Raw genomic sequence first — 21,430 nt, forward strand, 5'->3', positions numbered from 1 at the left:
CAGAAAGTTTGTGGCAGAGCAAGGAATTGTACGTGGGTTTCCCAACTCATAAGCTGGTACCATAACCATTGGCCTATCCTTCCTCTTAATGAGTGTGAGGCACTATGGTGATTGGGCCACAGATATAAAAGAGGATGGAGTTCTTTCATATTGTGTCCACACTATCATTAAAACTGTCCTAATCATAGATTGGAAACATAGTTTCCCTGATCCCCTAGGGATTGATTTAGGTTTTGAGAACAGCGCTGGACTAATCGTGCTATAAACCTCACATGCTGGCTTCCTCAGTGGGTAGTTTTAAAGTAGAAATGGCGGGGAAGGATTTTTGTTCCTGTAACAAATTTTGATAAAAACTGAAGTTTTTCTTTTTGCCACATTTTTTTTCCCCCGGCAAAAATGTGGAGGTTTTGGTTGAAAAAACAAACCCCTAATTCCCCTCCCATCCATCCACAGGGTTTGGCAACCAAAAAGCTTCACAGAAAGTGGATGTTTCCCACAGAAATTTCCTTTACGGCAAAAATAAAAATGTTTTTTGAAAAAAAAAATTCAAGGAAGGATTTAGAGAATTTTGACCAGTTCTGGGGTTTTTTTTAACCCCACTCTTAGGGAAAGCCCTCTTCTGAGTCCAGTGTTGGAATGCACCATGTTCAGCGATCACTGTTGCTACAGGCCAAAACATGAGTGTAGAGTGAGATTTTGGCTACCCGGAGGCTTCCCCCTAGCAGAGCTGTGTTAAAATCCAGGACCTGTGTATTCCGTACACCTGCAGGAATATTTCTGCGTAGAAAGAGGAGCCACGTGTAACTGCCCCACCTGCTGGGGAAAGACATTCATGATCTGTCTCTTGCAACAAAGCGCTGGCTCCTCGGAGAAGCTAAAGAAGCTGCTGGCTGGGTCCCTGTGTGTGTTTGGCTGTGCACATCCTGGGTCCTTGTGTGCATGGTTGTCTATGTGTGCATCACTCCCCTCGGGGTAACGTCGCTTCGTTTCGAGCTCCCAGGGGGCTGGGGCTGTCCAGGGCAGAGGGTGAGGTCAAGAGCTCAGCAGTGTGTGTGGTGTTGGCATGCACATCACATTTCTATATGAAGCTTTGGCGGCCTCCTATTTCTCTCCTAACTAGTGGCAGTCCAGCTCCAAAGCCCCTGTGAGACCTCCGGGCTGGGTGTTACTGGTAGCAGAGGCTGCCACTGGAAAATAGAGTGTGTCTGTGGCTCTCAGTGTTAATTGTTGTCTGTCTGCTGGCTGTCTGCTGTAAATGAACTGGCTACTGTACTGTGTTGCCACTGCCCTCTAGTGGATGGACTCGGACTTGCTCAGCTGTGTGTCATGGGCCCTGTACTGCTAGCTTGCGCACCGTCTGGGAAAAGCAAGCAAGGCCAAAGGCGGAGTGCTCCCCTCCTGAAAAGTGTGTCCCAGGCTATTGTCTCTTCCCAGGATGACACAGATGGGGTTGGGGTATCTGGGGAGGAGAGGTCATGTGCAACCCAGCAGTCAGTGAGTGTGTGTTATGTGTCTGATCCACAGAGGATACGGGTCTGTAACCACCCTCAGCTACACTGCCTGGCCCTGGAGGTCGGTACTACACTCCCAAGATGGTGGCTGTTCCATTGGCAAGGGGCAAAATGGGAGCAGGAGACGGATGGACGAGGGAGAACAGGAGACTGAAGAGGAGAGGGAGGAGAATACTTAGCATGACCTCACCATGCTGTTCTCCGTGCAGAAAGCCGGCCAGTGATTGTCTCATTCATCTGGAAAGGGCCTGCTGCCCTTTTTTCTTGAGACTATTTGGCTTTGGTTAATCGCTTAGTGTGGGAGGGTTGCGGACAAACCGCGTGAGCAAGGCTGGGAGGGGGCCTTTCCTTGGCAAACAGCCAGGCTGCAGGCAAACTAGCATGGGTGCCAATCAATGGGGGGAGCTCCCGCTGGCCCCTTGTAGCTGCTTGTTGTTGCATTTGCCTCACCAAGAGTTGTGTTCATCTGCCTCACTAGAGCAGAAACTCTTCCCTGCACAGGGGTGAATTTCACCCAGTGTGAATCATAGAATCATAGAATATAAGGGTTGGAAGGGACCCCAGAAGGTCATCTAGTCCAACCCCCTGCTCAAAGCAGGACCAATTCCCAGTTAAATCATCCCAGCCAGGGCTTTGTCAAGCCTGACCTTAAAAACCTCTAAGGAAGGAGATTCTACCACCTCCCTAGGTAACGCATTCCAGTGTTTCACCACCCTCATAGTGAAAAAGTTTTTCCTAATATCCAATCTAAACCTCCCCCACTGCAGCTTGAGACCATTACTCCTCGTTCTGTCATCTGATACCATTGAGAACAGTCTAGAGCCATCCTCTTTGGAACCCCCTTTCAGGTAGTTGAAAACAGCTATCAAATCCCCCCTCATTCTTCTCTTCTGCAGGCTAAACAATCCCAGCTCCCTCAGCCTCTCCTCATAACTCATGTGTTCCAGACCCCTAATCATTTTTGTTGCCCTTCGCTGGACTCTCTCCAATTTATCCACATCCTTCTTGAAGTGTGGGGCCCAAAACTGGACACAGTACTCCAGATGAGGCCTCACCAATGTCGAATAGAGGGGAACGATCACGTCCCTCGATCTGCTCGCTATGCCCCTACTTATACATCCCAAAATGCCATTGGCCTTCTTGGCAACAAGGGCACACTGCTGGCTCATATCCAGCTTCTCGTCCACTGTCACCCCTAGGTCCTTTTCCGCAGAACTGCTGCCTAGCCATTCGGTCCCTAGTCTGTAGCTGTGCATTGGGTTCTTCCGTCCTAAGTGCAGGACCCTGCACTTATCCTTATTGAACCTCATCAGATTTCTTTTGGCCCAATCCTCCAATTTGTCTAGGTCCTTCTGTATCCTATCCCTCCCCTCCAGCGTATCTACCACTCCTCCCAGTTTAGTATCATCCGCAAATTTGCTGAGAGTGACTTCCAGCAAGAGCCTGGAATTCATTTCCCGCTCACATCCGCATGTTGACAAAACTCTACCTGCCTGATTGCTCCCAGAAAGTGCATTCCAGGGGAGGTGATGCAAAGGAGGTGAGTAGAAATTGCATTGCCCAGCGAACGGGTCTTCTGCCTCCTAGTCCTGTGTCCTGGGTTCTGTTCCTGCCACTGACCTTCTCTGTGACCTTGGGCAAATTGCTTCACCCCTTTCTTTTCCTTCCTATCCTGTGTCGCTCTCGCCTACTTACATTGTAAGCTCTTTGGGACAGGGCTACCTGTCACTATGTGTCTGAGAAATGCCCAGCTCAATGGGGGGCCAGTTCTGAGTGGGACCTCCTAGGAACTATTGTAATACGCGTAATAATTGCACCACCGAAAATCTTTGAATAATTTCCCCCACTAATTGGCCAGCTGATGGACGTGCGTTTGGCTCATAGAGATGTGAATTTGGGGGATTCCTTGATTCCTCAGGCAAAGAAAGGTCAATATGTGGAGCGGCCACGTGATGGGCCCAGATTGCCACAGGGAGCTGTCTGCTCCTGAACCCACGTCCTAGACATTCGTGCAGCCAGTGAAACTGGGCCAATACAGATGGGGGCTGAGATTTCAGCGGGGGCTACTGATCTGGGTGCCAAACATAGGGATAAAAGGGTTTCTGAAAGGCAAAGTTTCCCAGGTGGAAGGGCCTTGATTCAGCAAAGCACTTAAGCTTGTGCTTCCCTTTAAGGCTGCGAGCTGTCCCAGGACTACCCATGTGCTTAATGTTAAGCGCATACTTTAGTGCCTGGGGCCATCGGGGGATATTGGATTGGAGGTGGCGGAGAACCTGCCCAGTATGTGTGTGTGACACAGGAGAACAAGTTGTTTTCCCCAAGCATGTGGCAACATCCAGGCGCTCTGAGAATGGCAAGGCCGTGCTGCTGATCTCCTTGTAGGCACAGCCACTGCAGAGAAAATTGCTTCCCATCAGCCAGCACATCTACATTAACAATGGAATTTGTATCCTTCACCATGGGCACTGGTGTACAGCACGAGGCTGGTCAGAATTCAAACATTCGCTACCGTGGCTAAGGACACGCTGCAGAAATCTCATTTTCATATTCAGGATGCAGAACGCCAGTACAAGGGCAAGTAGCTGTGTGACGAAGTGGGACTGTTCTTAATGTTTCCCCTGAATAGTGTGGGGGTGCCTCAGTTTCCCCTAGGCAGTTCTTAAGTATCTAGGTGGTGGGGTAAGGGTGTATGATCATTGCAGAGCCCTAGGGGGCAGGTGTGTGCAGGGGTCTGGACCCAGAGAATGGTCGACACCCTGTTTTCTGGCAACTGATGGCCTGGCCCTTCCTCCCTGCAAGGTGAGAGCTAAAGGGTTGGAGAACAAAGGAATCTGGTGACCTCCTGGCCCGGGAAAGGGACAAAGCCCAGAGGAGGAGGGGCTGGAGGGGGAGTCAGTTTGGGGCTGGCTGGAGACATGGAGTGAAGTGCAGACATGGTTGTCTGGCTCACTGCCCCCCAAAATGGACCCAGCTGAGGGGTCCTGTTTTCTGCACCTACAAGCTCTGTTTTAGATCATGTTCCTGTTGTCTAATAAACCTCTATTTTACTGGCTGGCTAAGAGTCACGTCCGACTGCGAAATTGGGGTGCAGGACCCTCTGGCTTCCCCAGGACCCCGCCTGGGTGGACTGGCTGTGGGAAGCGCAGGGAGGGGCAGAGGATGCTGAATGCTCCGAGGTCAGACCCAGGAAGGTGGAAGCCGGGTGAGCTGTGTGTCCTGCAGACAGTCCGCTCACAGAAAGGAGACATCCCCAGAGTCCTGCCTGGCTTCGTAGGGAGCAATTCCAGAGCATCGCCCAGGGACTCCGTGACAAGCTGGCACAAGATGTTTTATAAACTAGCATCATTTAACCTTCCAAGCAGCAAATACAGATGTACAAGCTGGGGTAGCACTGAAAGCACCGGTGCTGTAAGTGGACAGAAGAAGTGTGATTACCCTCTGCTAGGGGTGGGGGAATGGAGGCAGAGCACAAAACTCAGAGCCCAGCGGGAGAGGGGTAGGAGGTAGGGTGGTTTTAAGCTCACTTCGAACTCCCGAATCCTGAGCTGCCCCGTGTATATCTTATGTCAGGCTTTGCAGGGTTATGTGCCGCACCTCCACCCCGGCGCACCCGCCTGCCAGACGCTCCGTACAGCTGTCTTCCAGGGTGCTGGACTGGCAGAATCCTCCCCCTGTTACCCTGGGTTTGAGTGGTGCCTTACCCCAGAATGGGAGTAAGCTCATTGCAGCCCTATTGTGTGCAGTCAGCCACCATGAATTAATAAAACGGAACACCGCACCGTTAAGGGTTAATTTGGACCAGCAGGGCTTTTGGAGGCAAGGTCAAATACTAGTGGCAGGCTGGCAGTTTCTGCTCATCAGAATGGGAGGAGGGGAGAAAAGCATCAGCAAATTATGAGGCTGAAAGAAAATAAGTGGATGGAGACCTTGAGTTTGGGCGCCTTTGATACAGAAATTTATTATGGCTGAGATTGTTAGGCAAGTTTTGTTGCTAAGCAGTTGACTGAAGTGAGGAGAAGTCCTGACCCAGCAGGGGTCACTATAAGCCGTGTTTCAGAGTAGCAGCCGTGTTAGTCTGTATTCGCAAAATGAAAAGGAGGACTTGTGGCACCTTAGAGACCAACAAATTTATTTGAGCATAAGCTTTCGTGAGCTACAGCTCACTTCATCGGATGCATACCGTGGAAAATACAGTGGGGAGATTTATATACACAGAGAACAGGAAACAATGGGTGTTACTATACACACTGTAACCAGAGTGATCACTTAAGGTGAGATATTACCAGCAGGAGAGTGGGGGTGGGGGGGAGGAAGAGAAAACCTTTTGTAGTGATAATCAAGTTGGGTCATTTCCAGCCGTTGACAAGAACGTCTGAGGAACGGTTGGGGGGGAGGAGGGGGATAAACATGGGGAAATAGTTTTACTTTGTGTAATGACCCATCCACTCCCAGTCTCTATTCAAGTCTAAGTTAATTGTATCCAGTTTGCAAATTAATTCCAATTCAGCAGTCTCTCCTTCGAGTCTGTTTTTGAAGTTTTTTTGTTGAAGAATTGCCACTTTTAGGTCTGTAATCGAGTGACAAAAGAGGTCAAAAGATTTTCCCCCTCCCCCCACTCTCCTGCTGGTAATAGCTCACCTTAAGTGGTCACTCTCGTTACAGTGTGTATGGTATGATTCATGTTCTCTGTGTATATAAATCTCCCCACTGTATTTTCCACTGAATGCATCCAATGAAGTGAGCTGTAGCTCACGAAAGCTCATGCTCAAATAAATTTGTTAGTCTCTAAGGTGCCACGAGTCCTCCTGTTCTATGAGCCGTGTGTTTTGTACAAATTAGTTATAAAAGACTAGATAATGGAGTGTACTTTGGTGCAGTTCTTGGAAGCTATCCTGAGGCACATTTTCCTGACACCATACTCCCCAGTGAGGGAGCAACTGGCCATTGTTAATCTGCTGCTAATTACTCGATACCATCTCAGATTTTTAGATAATTACTTGGGACGTTCTAAACCTATTGCTTATGTCTGTGTGTGCTTAACTCTAATAAATAGTAGCTTTAGATAAGAGCACGCTGACTTGTATCAATCTTTCATCAGCCAGAAGCGCTCTGTTCCCATTGATTTATTCCTGACCCTGCCTGGAGTGAAACAGTTAAGTTACCACAGCTTTGGGTTCTGAAAACCCTGGGTAACATCCCAGCCTCATCTGGGACTATTCGTGCCCCTTTATGCCACTCTGTCCTTTTAACCCAGCACAGAGGAGTCAGAACCTCAGCCAGAGAGACTAAGGGTACGTCTACACAGCAAAAACACCCCTGCGACAGCAAGCCGCAGAGTCTCAACTGACTCAGGCTGGTGCTACGAGTCTAAAAATAGCAGTGGAGATATTCCAGCTCGGGGTCCAACACCCTTCCCCCCGTGATAAATGAAGGGGGTGGGGGGTAGCTCCCTTTTATGGACACCCAGCCAGCCAGTCGCTATAAAATCCCTCTTAGTAGCTGTTCTCTAATTGCTCTACCTGCAAAGGATCAAAAAGTCTCACTGCGAGGCATAGGTAAAAGGAAGGGAGTGGGCACCTGGCCAAAAGAGCCAATGGGAAGGCTAGAACTTTTTAAACTTGAACAAAGGCTCCCTTTGTGTCTGTCTGTTGTTGTTCTCCCAGGGAGAGGTGGACAGGACAGAGCGATGCTGTAAGAAGCTTGGGCCAGGTATGAAAAACCCTCGGTATCATACCTAGAAACTACTCATTTAAAACCCCAGATATGTAAGTAGAACAGAAAATGTCTAGGAAGACACGATTAGGCTTGTGGACTCCTCTGTGCTAACCCCACGTGCTTTTGTTTTGCTTGTAACCTTTAAGCTGGACCTCAAGAAAGCTATTCTTAGTGCTTAATCCTTGTAGTTGCTCTTCTAAAATCTAGCAAAAGCCTGAGTTCCCAAATGTATTCTCTTTCTTTCTTTCTTTTTTTTTGGTTAATAAAATTTACCTTTTTTAAGAACAGGATTGGATTTTTGTGTCCTAAGAGGTTTTTGCACATGCTATTTAATTAGCTGGTGGCCACAGCTGATTTCCTTTGTTTCCCCCCCCCCCCCGCCCTTTTTTCTTTCTCAGCTCTTCCCCGGGGCCGGGGGAAGGACTTGAGGGTACCCCACAGTGCTCCTTCCTGGGCTCTCAAAGCAGTTTTTTGCACTTGGGTGGTGGCAGCAGCTATCCATCCAAGGTCAGAGAACAGCTGTAACCTTGGGAGTTTAATACAAGCCTGGAGTGGCCACTATTAATTTTCAGAATCCTTGTGGGCCCCCACCTTCTGCACTCGAAGTGCCAGAGTGGGGAATCAGCCACCCCCCATGAGGTTTCACAGCCCAGGCTCCAGCCTGAACGTCTACACTGCTGTTTTTAGCTGCAGTCAGGTGACCCTGGCTCTGAGACTCACTGCCGGGGGGCTTTCGTTGCAGTGTCGATTGTCTCTGCTGCAGTAAAAGACCCCCGTCACAGGCTAAACATTGCAGCGGAGATGTTTGGGGTCTGAAATCCTGTTTGGAGGAAGGTCTCCGACCCCTGGCCTGAATGTCTACACGGCAATTTTTAGCCCTGCAGCCCAAGTCCACTGGACTGGGCTCCAAGACTCAGTGCTGGGGGCTTTTGTTGCAGTGTAGACCTACTCATAGTGATTTGCCCCAAGTCACACAAAGAGGTGATGATTGAGATGGGAATTAAACCTGCACTTCCTGAGCCCCTGGCCAGCACCTTAACCATAAGGCTACGCTGCCCTTCCTTGCCCTAGTGCGGGAGTTATTAATTTTTTTCTAATGGCACGGGGGCCACATCTTAGTGCAGAGAGTGTCTGCCCCCTCCAATTCACCGTCACAAAACTCCTCCTCGGCAAGAACAGCCTTAGCTAGGGTAGCTACGACTGTGTCCCCAGAATACCAGACCTTGGGTACTTCTGGGAATGGGGTGGGCCTTCCCCTACTGGAATGACCCCGCCCCCAGTGGCATGACCTCGCATGCACTGTGAATGCTAGAAGAAAAGGAGTACTTGTGGCACCTTAGAGACTAACCAATTTATTTGAGCATGAGCTTTCGTGAGCTACAGCTCACTTCATCAGATGTTATACCGTGGAAACTGCAGCAGACTTTATATACACACAGAGAATATGAAACAATACCTCCTCCCACCCCACTGTCCTGCTGGTAATAGCTTATCTAAAGTAGGTCACTCTGCTAAGAGGGCGCTATTTTGAAGAGGGCACCCGCCCCACCCTGGGTGGTGTGATCAGACCAGCGCGCTTGTCAGAATGGTGTTTTCCATCTGTGATACCAGACAAAACACTGTCTGGTTTTGCCTCAGTACTACACAGGGGACAAAACTACAGCAAAAGAGAACCACCTGGCTTCAAACCAGACAAATGGCCTGGAAAGCCACAGCCAGTGTGGAAAAATAACATTAGGGAAGAACTAAGCGCATTTTTAGCTGACTTTTAATGCAGCTTATTAGCTGGAAATGCAGAGAAGGAGCCAGTAACCTGTGACTAGCCATCCATCCGCGGAGCACTTCCTGGTGGCCTTTGGATCACAGCTGCCTAGCTCAAAAAGGATGAAGTTGGGCTAGATCCATAAACACTTGGGAGGTGTTTTGGTGTGATGTTGAAAGGGGCTATCGGAGGACATGCTTTGCCCTCTAAGAAGTGCAGTGTAGTCTCCCAGCTGGCCAAAGGATGGAAGAAAGCTTCTTACATGGCTGTCACTCTTTTGCTGTCTAGTATTGAAGAATTCTCCTAGGGTATGTATCTGTTTAACAACCCTCAACAGAGGCCGATACAAGCCCCTAACCAGGAGAAAATCCAATTGATCCAAGAGATCAACTTATAAGTGGACATGACAATATGGAAAAGGCGGGAGTTACCGGAGGTGCAGCATCAGCTAGAGGCTGCATTAGTAATAGAGTTATACCAAAAAGCCAAATAAAGTACAGATATGCATTGATCATGGGAATTGAAATAGAGCCATTAAATGGAAACATCGTATTAGGAAAACTGTTGAAGCAGCAGCTAAAATCTCCGAAGCAAAAAATTATTCTCCGCATTAGATGCAGGACGTGTATTTCAGCAAGTAAAGGTGGATGAGTTAACTCTAAGCTAATGATTTAATGCACCATTTGGATGTTACAAACATAAGTGAATGCAGTTTGGTATTAGCTCTGCTCCCAAGGTATTTCAACACATAATTGCACAGACCTTTGAGGGATTACAAGATGTTGAAGCTATAATGGATGAGGTTTTAATCCAGGTCGGCCCTTAAACAACATAATGAATACCTTAGGCAAGTGTCAATAGGGAACAAGAGAGGCACTTAATACTGAATTTAAGAATCCAAAATTGGCTTATCAGAAGTTATCTGTATTGAGCATAAACCCACAATTTAGCTGCTGATCCAGGTTGAATAAAGGCAAGACCAGGAATCCCCACCTCCCAGTGCAAGGCAGAGCCAAAGAGAGAGCCAGCTATTTGGTAAAATCCCTTCCAAATTTATCTACGGTCAATTGCTGGAAAATGACATTATCGGATGTTGGGAAAATGGACAGACACAGGCATCTGAGCAGTCACCTCTCACCACCAGTCTTAACATACGATATTGTAACTAAATCAATTGGTTTGTCAGTGCACCTTCTAAAGACTGCATGGACTGTACGGGAATGAATTCAGGGAAGTCCGGTGGACTGTGTTACAGATTCCAAGGCCAGAAGGGATCAGTGTGATCATCTAATCATGCCGGAGGTCAGACTAGAGGATCACAACAGTTCCTCATTGAATCTATGAATCCGTGGACTGAATGTATGGGAGGGAACAACCAATCACATTTACACAGAGACCCACGAGCAAGGAATCTGTCTCAGCACTGGCTGGATCATTACAGGCGCCAGCATATACGAGGTCACCATCATGATGAACGGCAGCATTGCTAAGATTGCCAAAGCCCAGATAGCGGCTGGCAGAAGCCACCTGACCAGCCTAGTGCTGCTGTGGGCTGGAAGATCCAGTCAGATATGGCCGGGGCTGAAATAAAATATAAATGGGGCAGAAGCTGTTACCTGCTATACTAACACAGCATAGCCAACTCTTGTGGTTCAATTACACAAGTCTCCGGATATTTGGTATTCTTAATGCCCTACCTCCCGGAGTCAGGTGATTACGTGAGAAGCTCAGCATTCTTTTTTGGTTTAAGTAAATTTCTTGCCCCGCACGGCAGTGGAGAAAGCTTCAACATGCAGGCCCCAAACCCAGAAGGCCAAACAAAAAGAATCTTCCAAAATGGATTGAAAACACCCAAAACAACTCGTGATTTTTAAGCCAGCCTGATGATTTTTGAATACGTGGGGTTGATAATATGGTGCGCAGTGCCTAGCACAATGGGACCCTGATTTTGGCTGGGCCGGTAGATGCTACTGTAATATAAATAATAAAAATAATCGTAATAAAGGAGCGACTGTGTTAAGCCCCTGACGGCTCCCCCCTGGATGAGCCCAGTGGGCGAAACACACCCCTGCGCAGAGGGCCAGTGGAAGGCTATTAACCACTTAACTCCTATTTAAGGACTTAAGGGGCACGCAGGACTAGTGTTGTCCCTCTGCATGGGGGTGAATTCCACGTGGTGTAAATGACAAAGGCCTGATTTTGGTCCCACTTACAGCAGTCGCCCCCAGTGACCCTTGTACAAGACCTGATCAGAATGGATAAATCCAGGAGCCTGAGCAGACTCGGGCTGAGCCAAATGCTTCAGTGGTTAGTAGAAAGTAGTGGCAAGCCTAGCTCCTGCAGAGTCACTGGGCATAGCAGGCTGGCTCCTCGTCTGCTGCAAATCAGCGTAGCACCATTGCAGTCTGTGGGGGAATCCCAGCGGCTCAGGATACTCCGGGAGGCTCTGGCTGCTTCGTGCCACTCCCCTTGACTTTCACGGAGAGTTAGGTTTTGAAGTGCGTGAGTCTCTTTCGAAAATGGGTCTTAGATGTCGAACTCCCTTAGGCATTGCAATGCTGAGCTGAGGAACAAATAAATACCTGGCCCGAGACTCTCCGGCCTAGATGCTTCAAGATATTTAGCCCATTGAAATCAATGGGCGTTAAGCACCTCAGCACTTCTGAGGATCTGTGCCTCAGTTTCCTCTCTGGACAATGGGAATAATAGCAGTGCCCTACCTGTCAGGGCTATTGTGGGGATAAATATATTAAAGACTGTAAGGGGCTCAGACACCACAAAGGTGCAGCGCCAGATAAGAACCATAGATGGGGAACAGTGCAGGACTGTGTCACCGGGCAAAGTCTGTTCCTGACTCAGCATGGTGTTTAAGCCGATGAGCAGTCCCCATTGACGTCTTACCCCGGTGTAGCTGCATTGGCCAGATCCTCAGCTGCTGCCCATCGGCGTTAATGGAGCTACATTGATTGGCACCAGCTGGGTATCTGGCTCAGGGACAGCCGGGCATGAAGTCTCACACTTTTATCTGGTGCAAGAGACAAGGTGAGTGAGTGGATATAGTTTATTGGACTGACTTTTGTTGGAGAAAGAGACAATCTCACAGGCACCACAGAGCACCTCTTCAGGTCTTCTGTGGAGCTCAAAATCTAATCTCTTTCACCATCGCAGTTGGTCCTTTAAAAGAAATTACCTCACTCACCTTGTATGTCTTATATCCTTGGACCAACACAGCTACAACATCACTGCCTTGAACACAAAGAGCAGTGTAACATTGCTGCCTCTGGTGGGACATTTCTGAGAGTGCCAATTCAGGACAAATTGCTTAGAGCAGGGCAGTTACAGCCCAAGGCTGGGGTTTCTCCACCTCTAAGGCAAACCAAACCAGCCAGACAGAGAGGACTTTGGTCTCACCCCACTGGTTAACCACAAGTCACACAGCAATTCCCTTAGAGACTCCAGTTTCCCAGTATCACCACCAAGGCCACTCGTTACGGGGACAAATGGTTATGAAAACCAACACCCCAGTAAAAGAAAAAAAGGTTCTCTCGATCCTAAAGGACCAAGCCCCAGACCCAGGTCAATATACAAATCAAATCTTACCCACAAATTACGCTGAAATAGAAAAAGAAAGAAATAGAGATGAGAGCTAGAATTGGTTAAATGGAATCCATTACATACAGTAATGGCAAAGGTTTCAGTGGTAGCCATGTTAGTCTGTATCATCAAAAAAAACCGAGGAGTCCTTGTGGCACCTTAGAGTCTAACACATTTATTTGGGCATAAGCTTTCATAGGCTAGAACCCACTTCATCAGATATATGAAGTAAAAGATACAGGAGCAGGTATAAATACATGAAAGGAAGTGGGTTGCTTTACCAAGCGTGAGGTCAGCCTAACAAGATAAATCAATTAACAGCAGGATACCAAGGGAGGAGAAATAACTTTTGAAGTGGTAAGAGAGTGGCCCACTACAGAGAGTTGACAAGAAGATGTGAGTAACAGTAGGGAGAAATTAGTATTGGGGAAATTAAGTTTAGGTTTTGTAATGACTCCAACACTCCCAGTCTCTATTCAGGCCTAATCGGATGATATCTAGTTTGCAAATTAATTCCAGTTCTGCATCTTCACATTGGAGTCTGTTTTTGAAGTTTTTTTGTTGAAGAATTGCCACTTTGAGGTCTGTTATTCAGTGACCAGAGAGATTGAAGTGTTCTCCTACTGGTTTTTGAATGTTATGATTCCTGATGTCAGATTTGTGTCCATTTATTCTTTTGCGTAGAGAATGGCAAAGTTCTTGGTTCAGGCTTGTAGCAGTGATGGAATAGACTGCAGGTTCAAATCAAGACTCTGGAGTCCATCCACAGCTGGGATGGGTCATTCAGTCCTTTGTTCAGAGCTTCAGTTTGCAGCAAGGTTCCTCCAGAGGCAAGAAGCAGGACTGAAGACAAGAGGGAGGAGATGCAGCAGTCTTTTATAGTGTCTTGCCATGTGACCTCTGCTTTCCTTGTCCCAAGGACAAGCTGTCCATCCCATGGCATGGAAAAACCTTAAAGTTCTGTCCATAGGCAGGTCCCTGCACGTCTTGCTGAGTCCCAAGGCGTGTCTGTCTTCTCTCAGTGGGTCAGTTGTATCGCTGATGGTCCTTAATGGGCACCCAGCAGGCTAGGCAGAGCTGACGCCACATTGTCAGGGGTGTCACCCAGAAGCATAGCACAAGTTTGTACTACAGACAGGATAGAGCCAATACTTATAACTTTAAATACAAAAATGATACATGCATTCAGATCGCATAATCATAACAAGCAAACATAACCTTGTCTTAGACACCTTATTTGACCCCCTTTATACAAGATTTCTTGCCACTAGAGGACCTTGGGTGCAACAGTGATCTATACAGTCTCAGTTTGTGTCAATAACATCACAAGCAGTCTGACTGAGAGTGGCAACACAGAAGACGAAGATTCTCAATTCTCATTTACACCGAGCTGCCTTGACACCACTGAGGACAGGACAAGAAGCAATGGGCTTAAATTATAGAAAGGGAGGAAAAACGTCTTAAATGTCAGGGTGGTTAAGCACAGGAACAAATTACCTAGGGAGGTTGTGGAATATCCCTCACTGGAGGTTTTTAAGACCAGATTCGACCAGTGATACTCGGACTTCAATAGTTCAGGAGCCAAGTTAGAGATCAACATTACCCAAAAGAGTCCCAGTCGTGTGAATTCCTTGTTTCATTAACTATGTATATATATATTATTCTCACAGCAAAATGACTGACCAAGTATTATTATTTGATCATCTACATTTGGTTAATAACCTCGTAAGAGCATTCTGATTGGATAATAACTTAGTTTGGTTAATAATACAATCACACAGTGTTTTAATATCACGTACTGCAAAGAGCCGCAGGAGACACATTAAAGAGCCACTTGCGGCTCACGAGGCTCAATCTGAGTATCGCTGGGTTACACAAACATCTGTCAGGGATGGTCTAGATCCGTGTTCTTCACTGCAAGGCTTGCGAGCTGGTGGCGGCTCCCATGGACCCTAAGTGCGACTCCCTGTTGATCGCGCTCTCCGGCGGCAGGGGGGGCTTCAGCTAAGGCAGGCTCCCTGCCTGCCCCGGCCCCTCGCCACTCCCGGAAGCGGCCAGGGCAGCCCTGCGGCCCTGGGGGTAAGCAGGGAGAGCAGAGGTCTCCGTGCACTGCTCCTGCCTGCAAGCACCGCCCCCACAGCTCCCATTGGCTGGGAACAGCGCACAGAGTCACGTGCCCCCCCGAGGGGCTGCAGGGTCGCGTTGGTCCCTTCCAGGAGTGGCGTGGGGCCAGGGCCGCCAGAAGTAAGTGCCGTCCCCTTCAATGGGCAGGTTCTGAATAGCTCTTCCACCCCCGCAATCTGCAGCCTCCCAGAGCCAGCCCCCCATAAACCCTCCTGCACCCCAAGCCCCTGCCCTAGCCTTGAGTGCCGTTCCAGAGCCAGCACCCCATACCCCCTCCTGCACCCCAAGCCCCTGCCGCAGCCCTGAGCCGCCTCCCAGAGCCAGCACCCCATACCCCCTCCTGCACCCCAAGCAATATTACCAATAACGGTAATATTACCATATCAACCAACAAAGAACTCGGAGTGTTCAGCCGTCTGTGTCGGGTTGATGTGGCTCTCACAAGGAAGGTTTATGGCCAAAAAGTGGCCCCACTTCAAAACTAGTGAAGAGCACTGGTCTAGATGATACTTAGTGCTGCCTCAGTGCAGGGGACAGGACTAGATGACCTCGCAAGGTCCCTTCCTGTCCTACATTTCTAAAATGCAGTGATCACTCTAGCAGGGTAAAGGGGTCTCTCATGGTGCTGAGAGTCAGGCCCAAGGAGCAAAAACCAGTTGAAAAAGAGAGGAAAAGCAGGCTCAGCGAGTGACTTCAACCACCGCCAGAGTCATTAAAAGGTGCCAGTCTCTGTTTCACAGGTGTAAACCTGGAGCGACTCCGCTGAAGTCAACGGGCCAAAAACCTCAGCCAGGGCAAATCATTGTAACTCCACAGAGCTGCACTGGTTAACTTCAGCTAAGGGCCAGGCCCCCGTGGATTTTATGTTGGATTCTCACCAGTCTTACCTGGGAGCAGAATCTTGTCCACCATCCCCTAGATTACCAATGGCAAATTTGACATCTATGACTGTGATTTAACATTTAGATTATGGTAGAGCCCAGAGGCCAGTCAGGAGAGGCCCTGTTGTGCAAGGCGCTGTACAAAACTACAGTAAATGACAGGGCCTACCCCAAAGAGCTTGCAGTCTAAGGGTATGTCTACACAGTGATCGGAGGTGCTACACCCAAACTAGCTTTGCTCTAGCTCGCATGAGTAACAATAGCAATGAAGCCATGGCAACTTTGAAGACATCGGAGCGGGTGGGGAGAAGCACGGGAAGGCCTATTAGGAGTTCAACACCATTCGGCGGAGGTGCTTGAGTGCCTTTCCTTGGCCGGTGGAGCTGGGCAGGTGGGTGACTCCAGACCAGCACAGCTCAGTGATGGGCAGGGGGCCAGGGACCGATGGGGGAGGCCTGTGTCCCCCCCAGAGCTGGGCCCCGCATGAAGTTGTCCATCTGGCATTTCTGCTGCCGGGCTGTGGAGGGTTCGATGGCTCTGGCCTTCTCTCCCCTCGGCAGGTGGACAAACAAGAGATGAGGAAACAGCAGGACGAGATCACGGCCATCATCAAGATGCGGAGAGCCAGCTCGTCCAGGGGAACCCAGATAGCCGGCCCGTCCGCCCGCTAGCAAGGCTGGGCACTGGTGAAGGAGGGGCAGATCTCACCTGCACACGCTCGCTCAGGTCTCTGCGGAGATCCTCTGGGAAACTAAGATCTCAGGAACTCCGAAGGGGCCAGGCAGACACAGTTAGTCTCCTCCAGCAGCTAACCCGGGAGGGTTGCTCTCCGCTTTCATGGTCTGACTGTAGAGGCTGCTTCCCGTTCTGACACAGCCGGTTTCACGGCGCTGTGTGCCCCGGAGCACCCAGGTCCCGGGTAGCTTTGCAGTTGCGGCGGCCTCACTCACAGCTCGCTGGTGTATAGCACGTGCTGCAATCACACCTCTGACTGCAGCATAGACGAATGCTATAAAACAAGGCACGGCAGATGGATGAGACGAACAGCAGGGTGTGGGGGGAACGGGGGAACAGAACTAGTAGGACGGGCACTATTCTTAGCCGATCAGGACCAGTGATCACAAAGCCATCAGTGGAAGCCAGTGGAGTTTCCTGCAGAGTTAATTTGGCCCAGTGACAGTCACCATGTGCCAGGCAGGCAGGGGAGATGGCTCGAGGCTGGCTCAGCTCCTGTGCGGATCTCCGTACAGCTCCACCTGGAGTGGTGACCTAGGATGCTGAAGCGGGCTCAGTTTGGGCCTCCTGGCCCACCAGTGTCCCCAGCCCCCCCACTGCATGCTCAGGGATTACACACACAGCTCCTTCCTGCCTGCTGTAACAATGCAGCCAGGCTCCCCAAACCACATGAATTAAATTATGAACATGTACCCGGCTAATAATAGTCCGAGCGATTTCAGCAGCAGACTAACGGCACCCGTATCGACAGGCTCGCTCCTGATGGCAATTAGCAAGGGAGCAGGGCCCAACACAGAGCAGGCCAGGGAGCGAGCAGTGGGGCAGCAGGGTACGGGGCGGGGAGGCAATGTCCATGGTGAATTGAGATGGGAAGGTGAGGAGGAGGAGAGGGGAGATGATGCGGGGGTGTGTGTGTGTGTGGAAAGGAGGAGACCCCCTGAGAAATAACCAGGCGAGTGGAGAAGAGACAGGGGACTCGCCAAGGCTGGAGTGCAGTCACTGCACATTGGGACTGTCAGGCCAGATTCTCAGCGGGTGTCAATCAGTGTTGCTCCCCTGGTGTCAAATAGATCTTTGCTGGAGTCACGGGAGCGAGGCTGATTACAACAGCACACCCTCCCCTGCCTGACACCAGCCGAGGATCTGGGCCAGCATGTGTAGATTTCACACACACACCCCTTGACACCAGCGGAGGGTCTGGCCCAGCGTGTGTGTAGATTTCACACCCAGACACACCCTTCCCTGACTGACACCAGCTGAGGATCTGGCCCAGCGTGTGTAGATTTCACACACACACACCCCTTGACATCACCTGAGGATCTGGTCCAGCGTGTGTAGATTTCACACACACACTGATTGACACCTGCTGAGGATCTGGTCCAGCGTGTGTAGATATCACACACACACACACACACACTGATTGACACCTGCTGAGGATCTGGCCCAGCGTGTGTAGATTTCACACACACACACACACACACACACACTGATTAACACCTGCTGAGGATCTGGCCCAGCGTGTGTAGATTTCACACACACACACACACACTGATTGACACCTGCTGAGGATCTGGCCCAGCGTGTGTAGATTTCACACACACACAGCCCTTGACACCAGCTGAGGATCTGGCCCAGCGTGTGTAGATTTCACACACACACACACACACACACACACTGATTAACACCTGCTGAGGATCTGGCCCAGCGTGTGTAGATTTCACACACACACACCCCTTGACACCAGCTGAGGATCTGGCCCAGCGTGTGTAGATTTCATACACACACACCCCTTGACACCAGCTGAGGATCTGGCCCAGCGTGTGTAGATTTCACACACACACACACACACACACTGATTAACACCTGCTGAGGATCTGGCCCAGCGTGTGTAGATTTCATACACACACACCCCTTGACACCAGCTGAGGATCTGGCCCAGCGTGTGTAGATTTCACACACACACACACACGCGCGCGCGCTGCTGCCCGGGGTGGCCGGAGTTAGTCCGAGTTGAACAAAGGCTTCTCCCCCATCCCCACGCCGGGCCGGCGATCCCCCAACCCCGCTGCAATCAGCAAACTCCACCCCAGCCGGGGCGCTGGCCCTTGGCCCTCCCCGCGGAGAGCCCGGCCCCCTCCGCCCCCGGCCGGCCCCGTCCGCCGGGACCCGCCCCTGGCTCCAGCCCCCTCCTCGGGCGCTGCAGGGGCCGCGGGCGTGGAGCGGCTCGGCCGCGGGGCAGCCCGGGCGGGTGTTTCCCTCTCGCTCGCTCACACATGCTCCCTCGCTGCACCCGCCCACCCTGCATGCTCCAGCGAGCTGCATTGGGATCGGTGACGGCTCCCGTCCTCAGACACCCGCCCCCGAGCCAGCTCCGGGAGCATCCGCCGCCGAGGCGAGCCGGGAGAGAGAAGGGCGCCGGGACCTCTGGCCAGCAGCATCCTCAGCCCTCGCCTCCTCCTCCTGGCCGGGCTGGCGAGAGGATGAGGAGCGATGGGCCAAGCTTGCGGCCACTCCATCCTCTGCCGGAGCCAGCCCTACCAGCCGGCCGCGTCTGACATGTGAGTGCCCGGCGCGCCGGGGGTTCTAGCCCGGGGGGCGCTGGCTGGGGCCGGGGAGGGGTTGAGAGGGAAGAGGGGAAAGCGAGGAAAGGACGAGTGATGGAAGGGGAGAGGAGCCCGCGAACGGAGCCGAGAGAATGAAACCGAGCGGGAGGGAGGAAAAAGTTCTTCCTGTCTCAGAGCCGGGAGAGAGGGTAAGAAATAAAGAAGAGAGACCCAGCGACTGGGGCCGGCTCCCCTGGGGGTCTGGCCAGCCCCTGCCCACCCCTTGCTCCGGACACCTGCCCTAGCTGGAGCGGTTGCTGCTGCCTGCCGGGCATGGGGTTGCGGGAGCCAGGGCTTGGTATTTCCACAGTGGGCACTGCCCTCTGACATGTCCCTCCATGCCACACGGACCGGGGGGGGACGTGGGATGGAGCAGATCCAGGGGGCTTGCTTTCCGGGCGCCTCGCTCAGCCCTTCAAACAACAGCTGGGAGCGCAGCAGGGCGAGATGCCCCCTGGTTGCCTGCTGCCTCAGTTTCCCTTCAGTTGCTTTAGTCTCGCCGTTTGAAAATCCCCCCTGTGTGGAAGGAGGGAAGGGATGGCATGGACATGGCGTGGAAGCCAGGTTAGTGCAGCCCTGTGCGGGCACATGCATGAGCCGTTTCCCAGGGAGCAGCTAGAGAAATGTTGGACTCATTTTGTAAAGGGCTCTGTGTGTGTGTGTGTGTAGACTTTGCACTGGCAACTACAACTCTCAGTGTACCACTGACGTGGGAAACACTGTCATTTCCACGCTATAGGAATGCTGACACCGGTACTGTTGTACCTGGCAGCTCCCTTCCTGGGAGGGGCTGAGTTCTGCATCTGGATTTGATTTACCCCTCCTGTGACTCCCCCCGAGAAACCCCAGGGGGGCACTTGGCCGGGTGTGTGGAGCGTTTCCCAGAGGGATGGCTCCGAGGCAGGCACGGTCAGTCGTATCCGAACTGTTGGCAGCCTTCTTAGCATCTGTGCAACTTGCCTCAGGTAGCACGTGAGCAGGATTCATCACCGAATTTGGTCCACGGGTTGGATCGTTAGCTTCCCTGGCCTGGGCTGGGCACTGACGGGGAGTGGGATGCGAACGCTGATCCGTCTCCCTGCTGTTTGCAAAGCCGCTCCTGTGCAGCCAGGGAGGAGGCTGGAGTGTTAAATTGCTCGCTGTCTGTTTCACCCTGCCATGGCCGGGTCAGGGTCAATGGAGGGCCTGCTGGATCCTCGGGCTGTCTCTCCGTGGCAGTCTGCCAGGAGAAGGCAGCGAGCGTCCCGCATGGTGCCAAGGGGAGGGCACCGTGCGCTCAGCAGGGACACTGCTTTGTGTGGGTTTCTTTGTTTGCCCGGGTAAGTCACCCGTGTTCAGACAATAGCTGAACAATCTCAGCCCATGCAGCGAGGCCCGCTCAAGACCTTGTGGCTTGTTATTAGAAGAGGTCGCCCCAAACATCTCCCTCCTCTGCCTCTCCGAGGAGTCTGAATGGAATCCCTTTGGCCAGCCCCCCGCCGAGTGGGTTGCCCTCTGTACAGCGCCACTCGCCTTAGCCATTGTTTTAAACCTGCTGGCTCTTGTGCCAGGCAGAGTAATTATTTCCCCCCGGGGGGAGTCGTTTGTCCAGCCGGTCCCCTGATCCTCTGGTTGCTGACATCTTTCGTGCCCACCCACGAGCGTGCCCCGGCGTTGCTAGGTCTCACCGCTGTCGCAAGCGAGGGGAAACTGAGAAGTGAAACTGCCGCGTGTTGCAAGAAGCCACAGCTCCCCTTTTACCCAAGAGCTGATTTGCATCTGAAAGCAAGCAGCAGCAACAGCGGGGTGCTGCTCCCAGCCAGCCTGGCTCTTGGAGCAGTGCCTGGGGAGCTGTGGGACCCGAGCGGCTTTAATAAGGGGAGGGCATACAAAGAGGCTGCCCTCTTCCCTTCCCCAGCGCCCTCCAGCTCCGCTGCGGTGGGCAGCAGGCAGACCCTGTGCTGTCATTTGCAGTGGGCACCAGCTTCAGTTGCAGCAAGTCCAGCCCAGCTGGAAGCGGGGAGGCGAGGAGTCTGCAGCAGCAGCGGTGGGGGGGGAGATCCGCGTGCAGCTGCTTCCCAGCTGGCGAGCTCCCTGGCTCCATCTGGCGGATGGCTCGTGAGCTGCCTGCTGTGGCCAGCAGCGAAGCTCTTCCCCTAGGAGAGAGCAGGGGGCTTGCTCTGTGCCCAGCTGGTCCACCCCATTCTGGGCAGAGCGAGGATGGGATCCTGATCACTCCCTTTCTGGCAGAACACGGGGAGATGGGCACGGATAGCGGATGGAGTGCTGGGAGCACCCCTCTCGGAGTACCAGTGTTGCTTGGATTTGTCCTGCCTCCCCTGTGAGCTCCCCGGCTGGGCCTGTCCGACCCACAGCCAGCCCTCTTCCCAGGAGCTGTTGGACACAGGTCTGTCGGCGCAATAGCCGTTCCGTGCATGGGACTGACTCTTCTTCCACATGGACAGGCAATGGTGCCAAGCGCACCCACTCCAACTCCATAGTTGCACTGGGCCACGGATGAGTAGC

The 21,430-nt window shown here is 51.6% G+C and overlaps 1 protein-coding gene and 1 long non-coding RNA gene across 2 annotated transcripts in view; one reads left to right on the forward strand and one right to left on the reverse strand.

The window, feature by feature from the left end:
* Positions 1-21,430, reverse strand: part of LOC125631665 (uncharacterized) — a 67,546-nt gene that overhangs the window by 18,806 nt on the left and 27,310 nt on the right. The window contains exon 2 of the long non-coding RNA XR_007355006.2: positions 16,296-16,596. This is a non-coding gene — a long non-coding RNA (uncharacterized LOC125631665). The remainder of the gene's footprint in view (positions 1-16,295; positions 16,597-21,430) is intronic.
* Positions 18,560-21,430, forward strand: part of PDE2A (phosphodiesterase 2A) — a 376,047-nt gene continuing 373,176 nt past the window's right edge. Inside the window, exon 1 of the mRNA XM_048838672.2 lies at positions 18,560-18,880. Coding sequence (XP_048694629.1) covers positions 18,813-18,880 — 68 coding nt within the window. The 5' untranslated portion in view covers positions 18,560-18,812. The remainder of the gene's footprint in view (positions 18,881-21,430) is intronic.

Source organism: Caretta caretta, chromosome 1 (genome assembly GCF_965140235.1).
Source record: "Caretta caretta isolate rCarCar2 chromosome 1, rCarCar1.hap1, whole genome shotgun sequence".
Classification (NCBI taxonomy): domain Eukaryota; kingdom Metazoa; phylum Chordata; order Testudines; family Cheloniidae; genus Caretta; species Caretta caretta.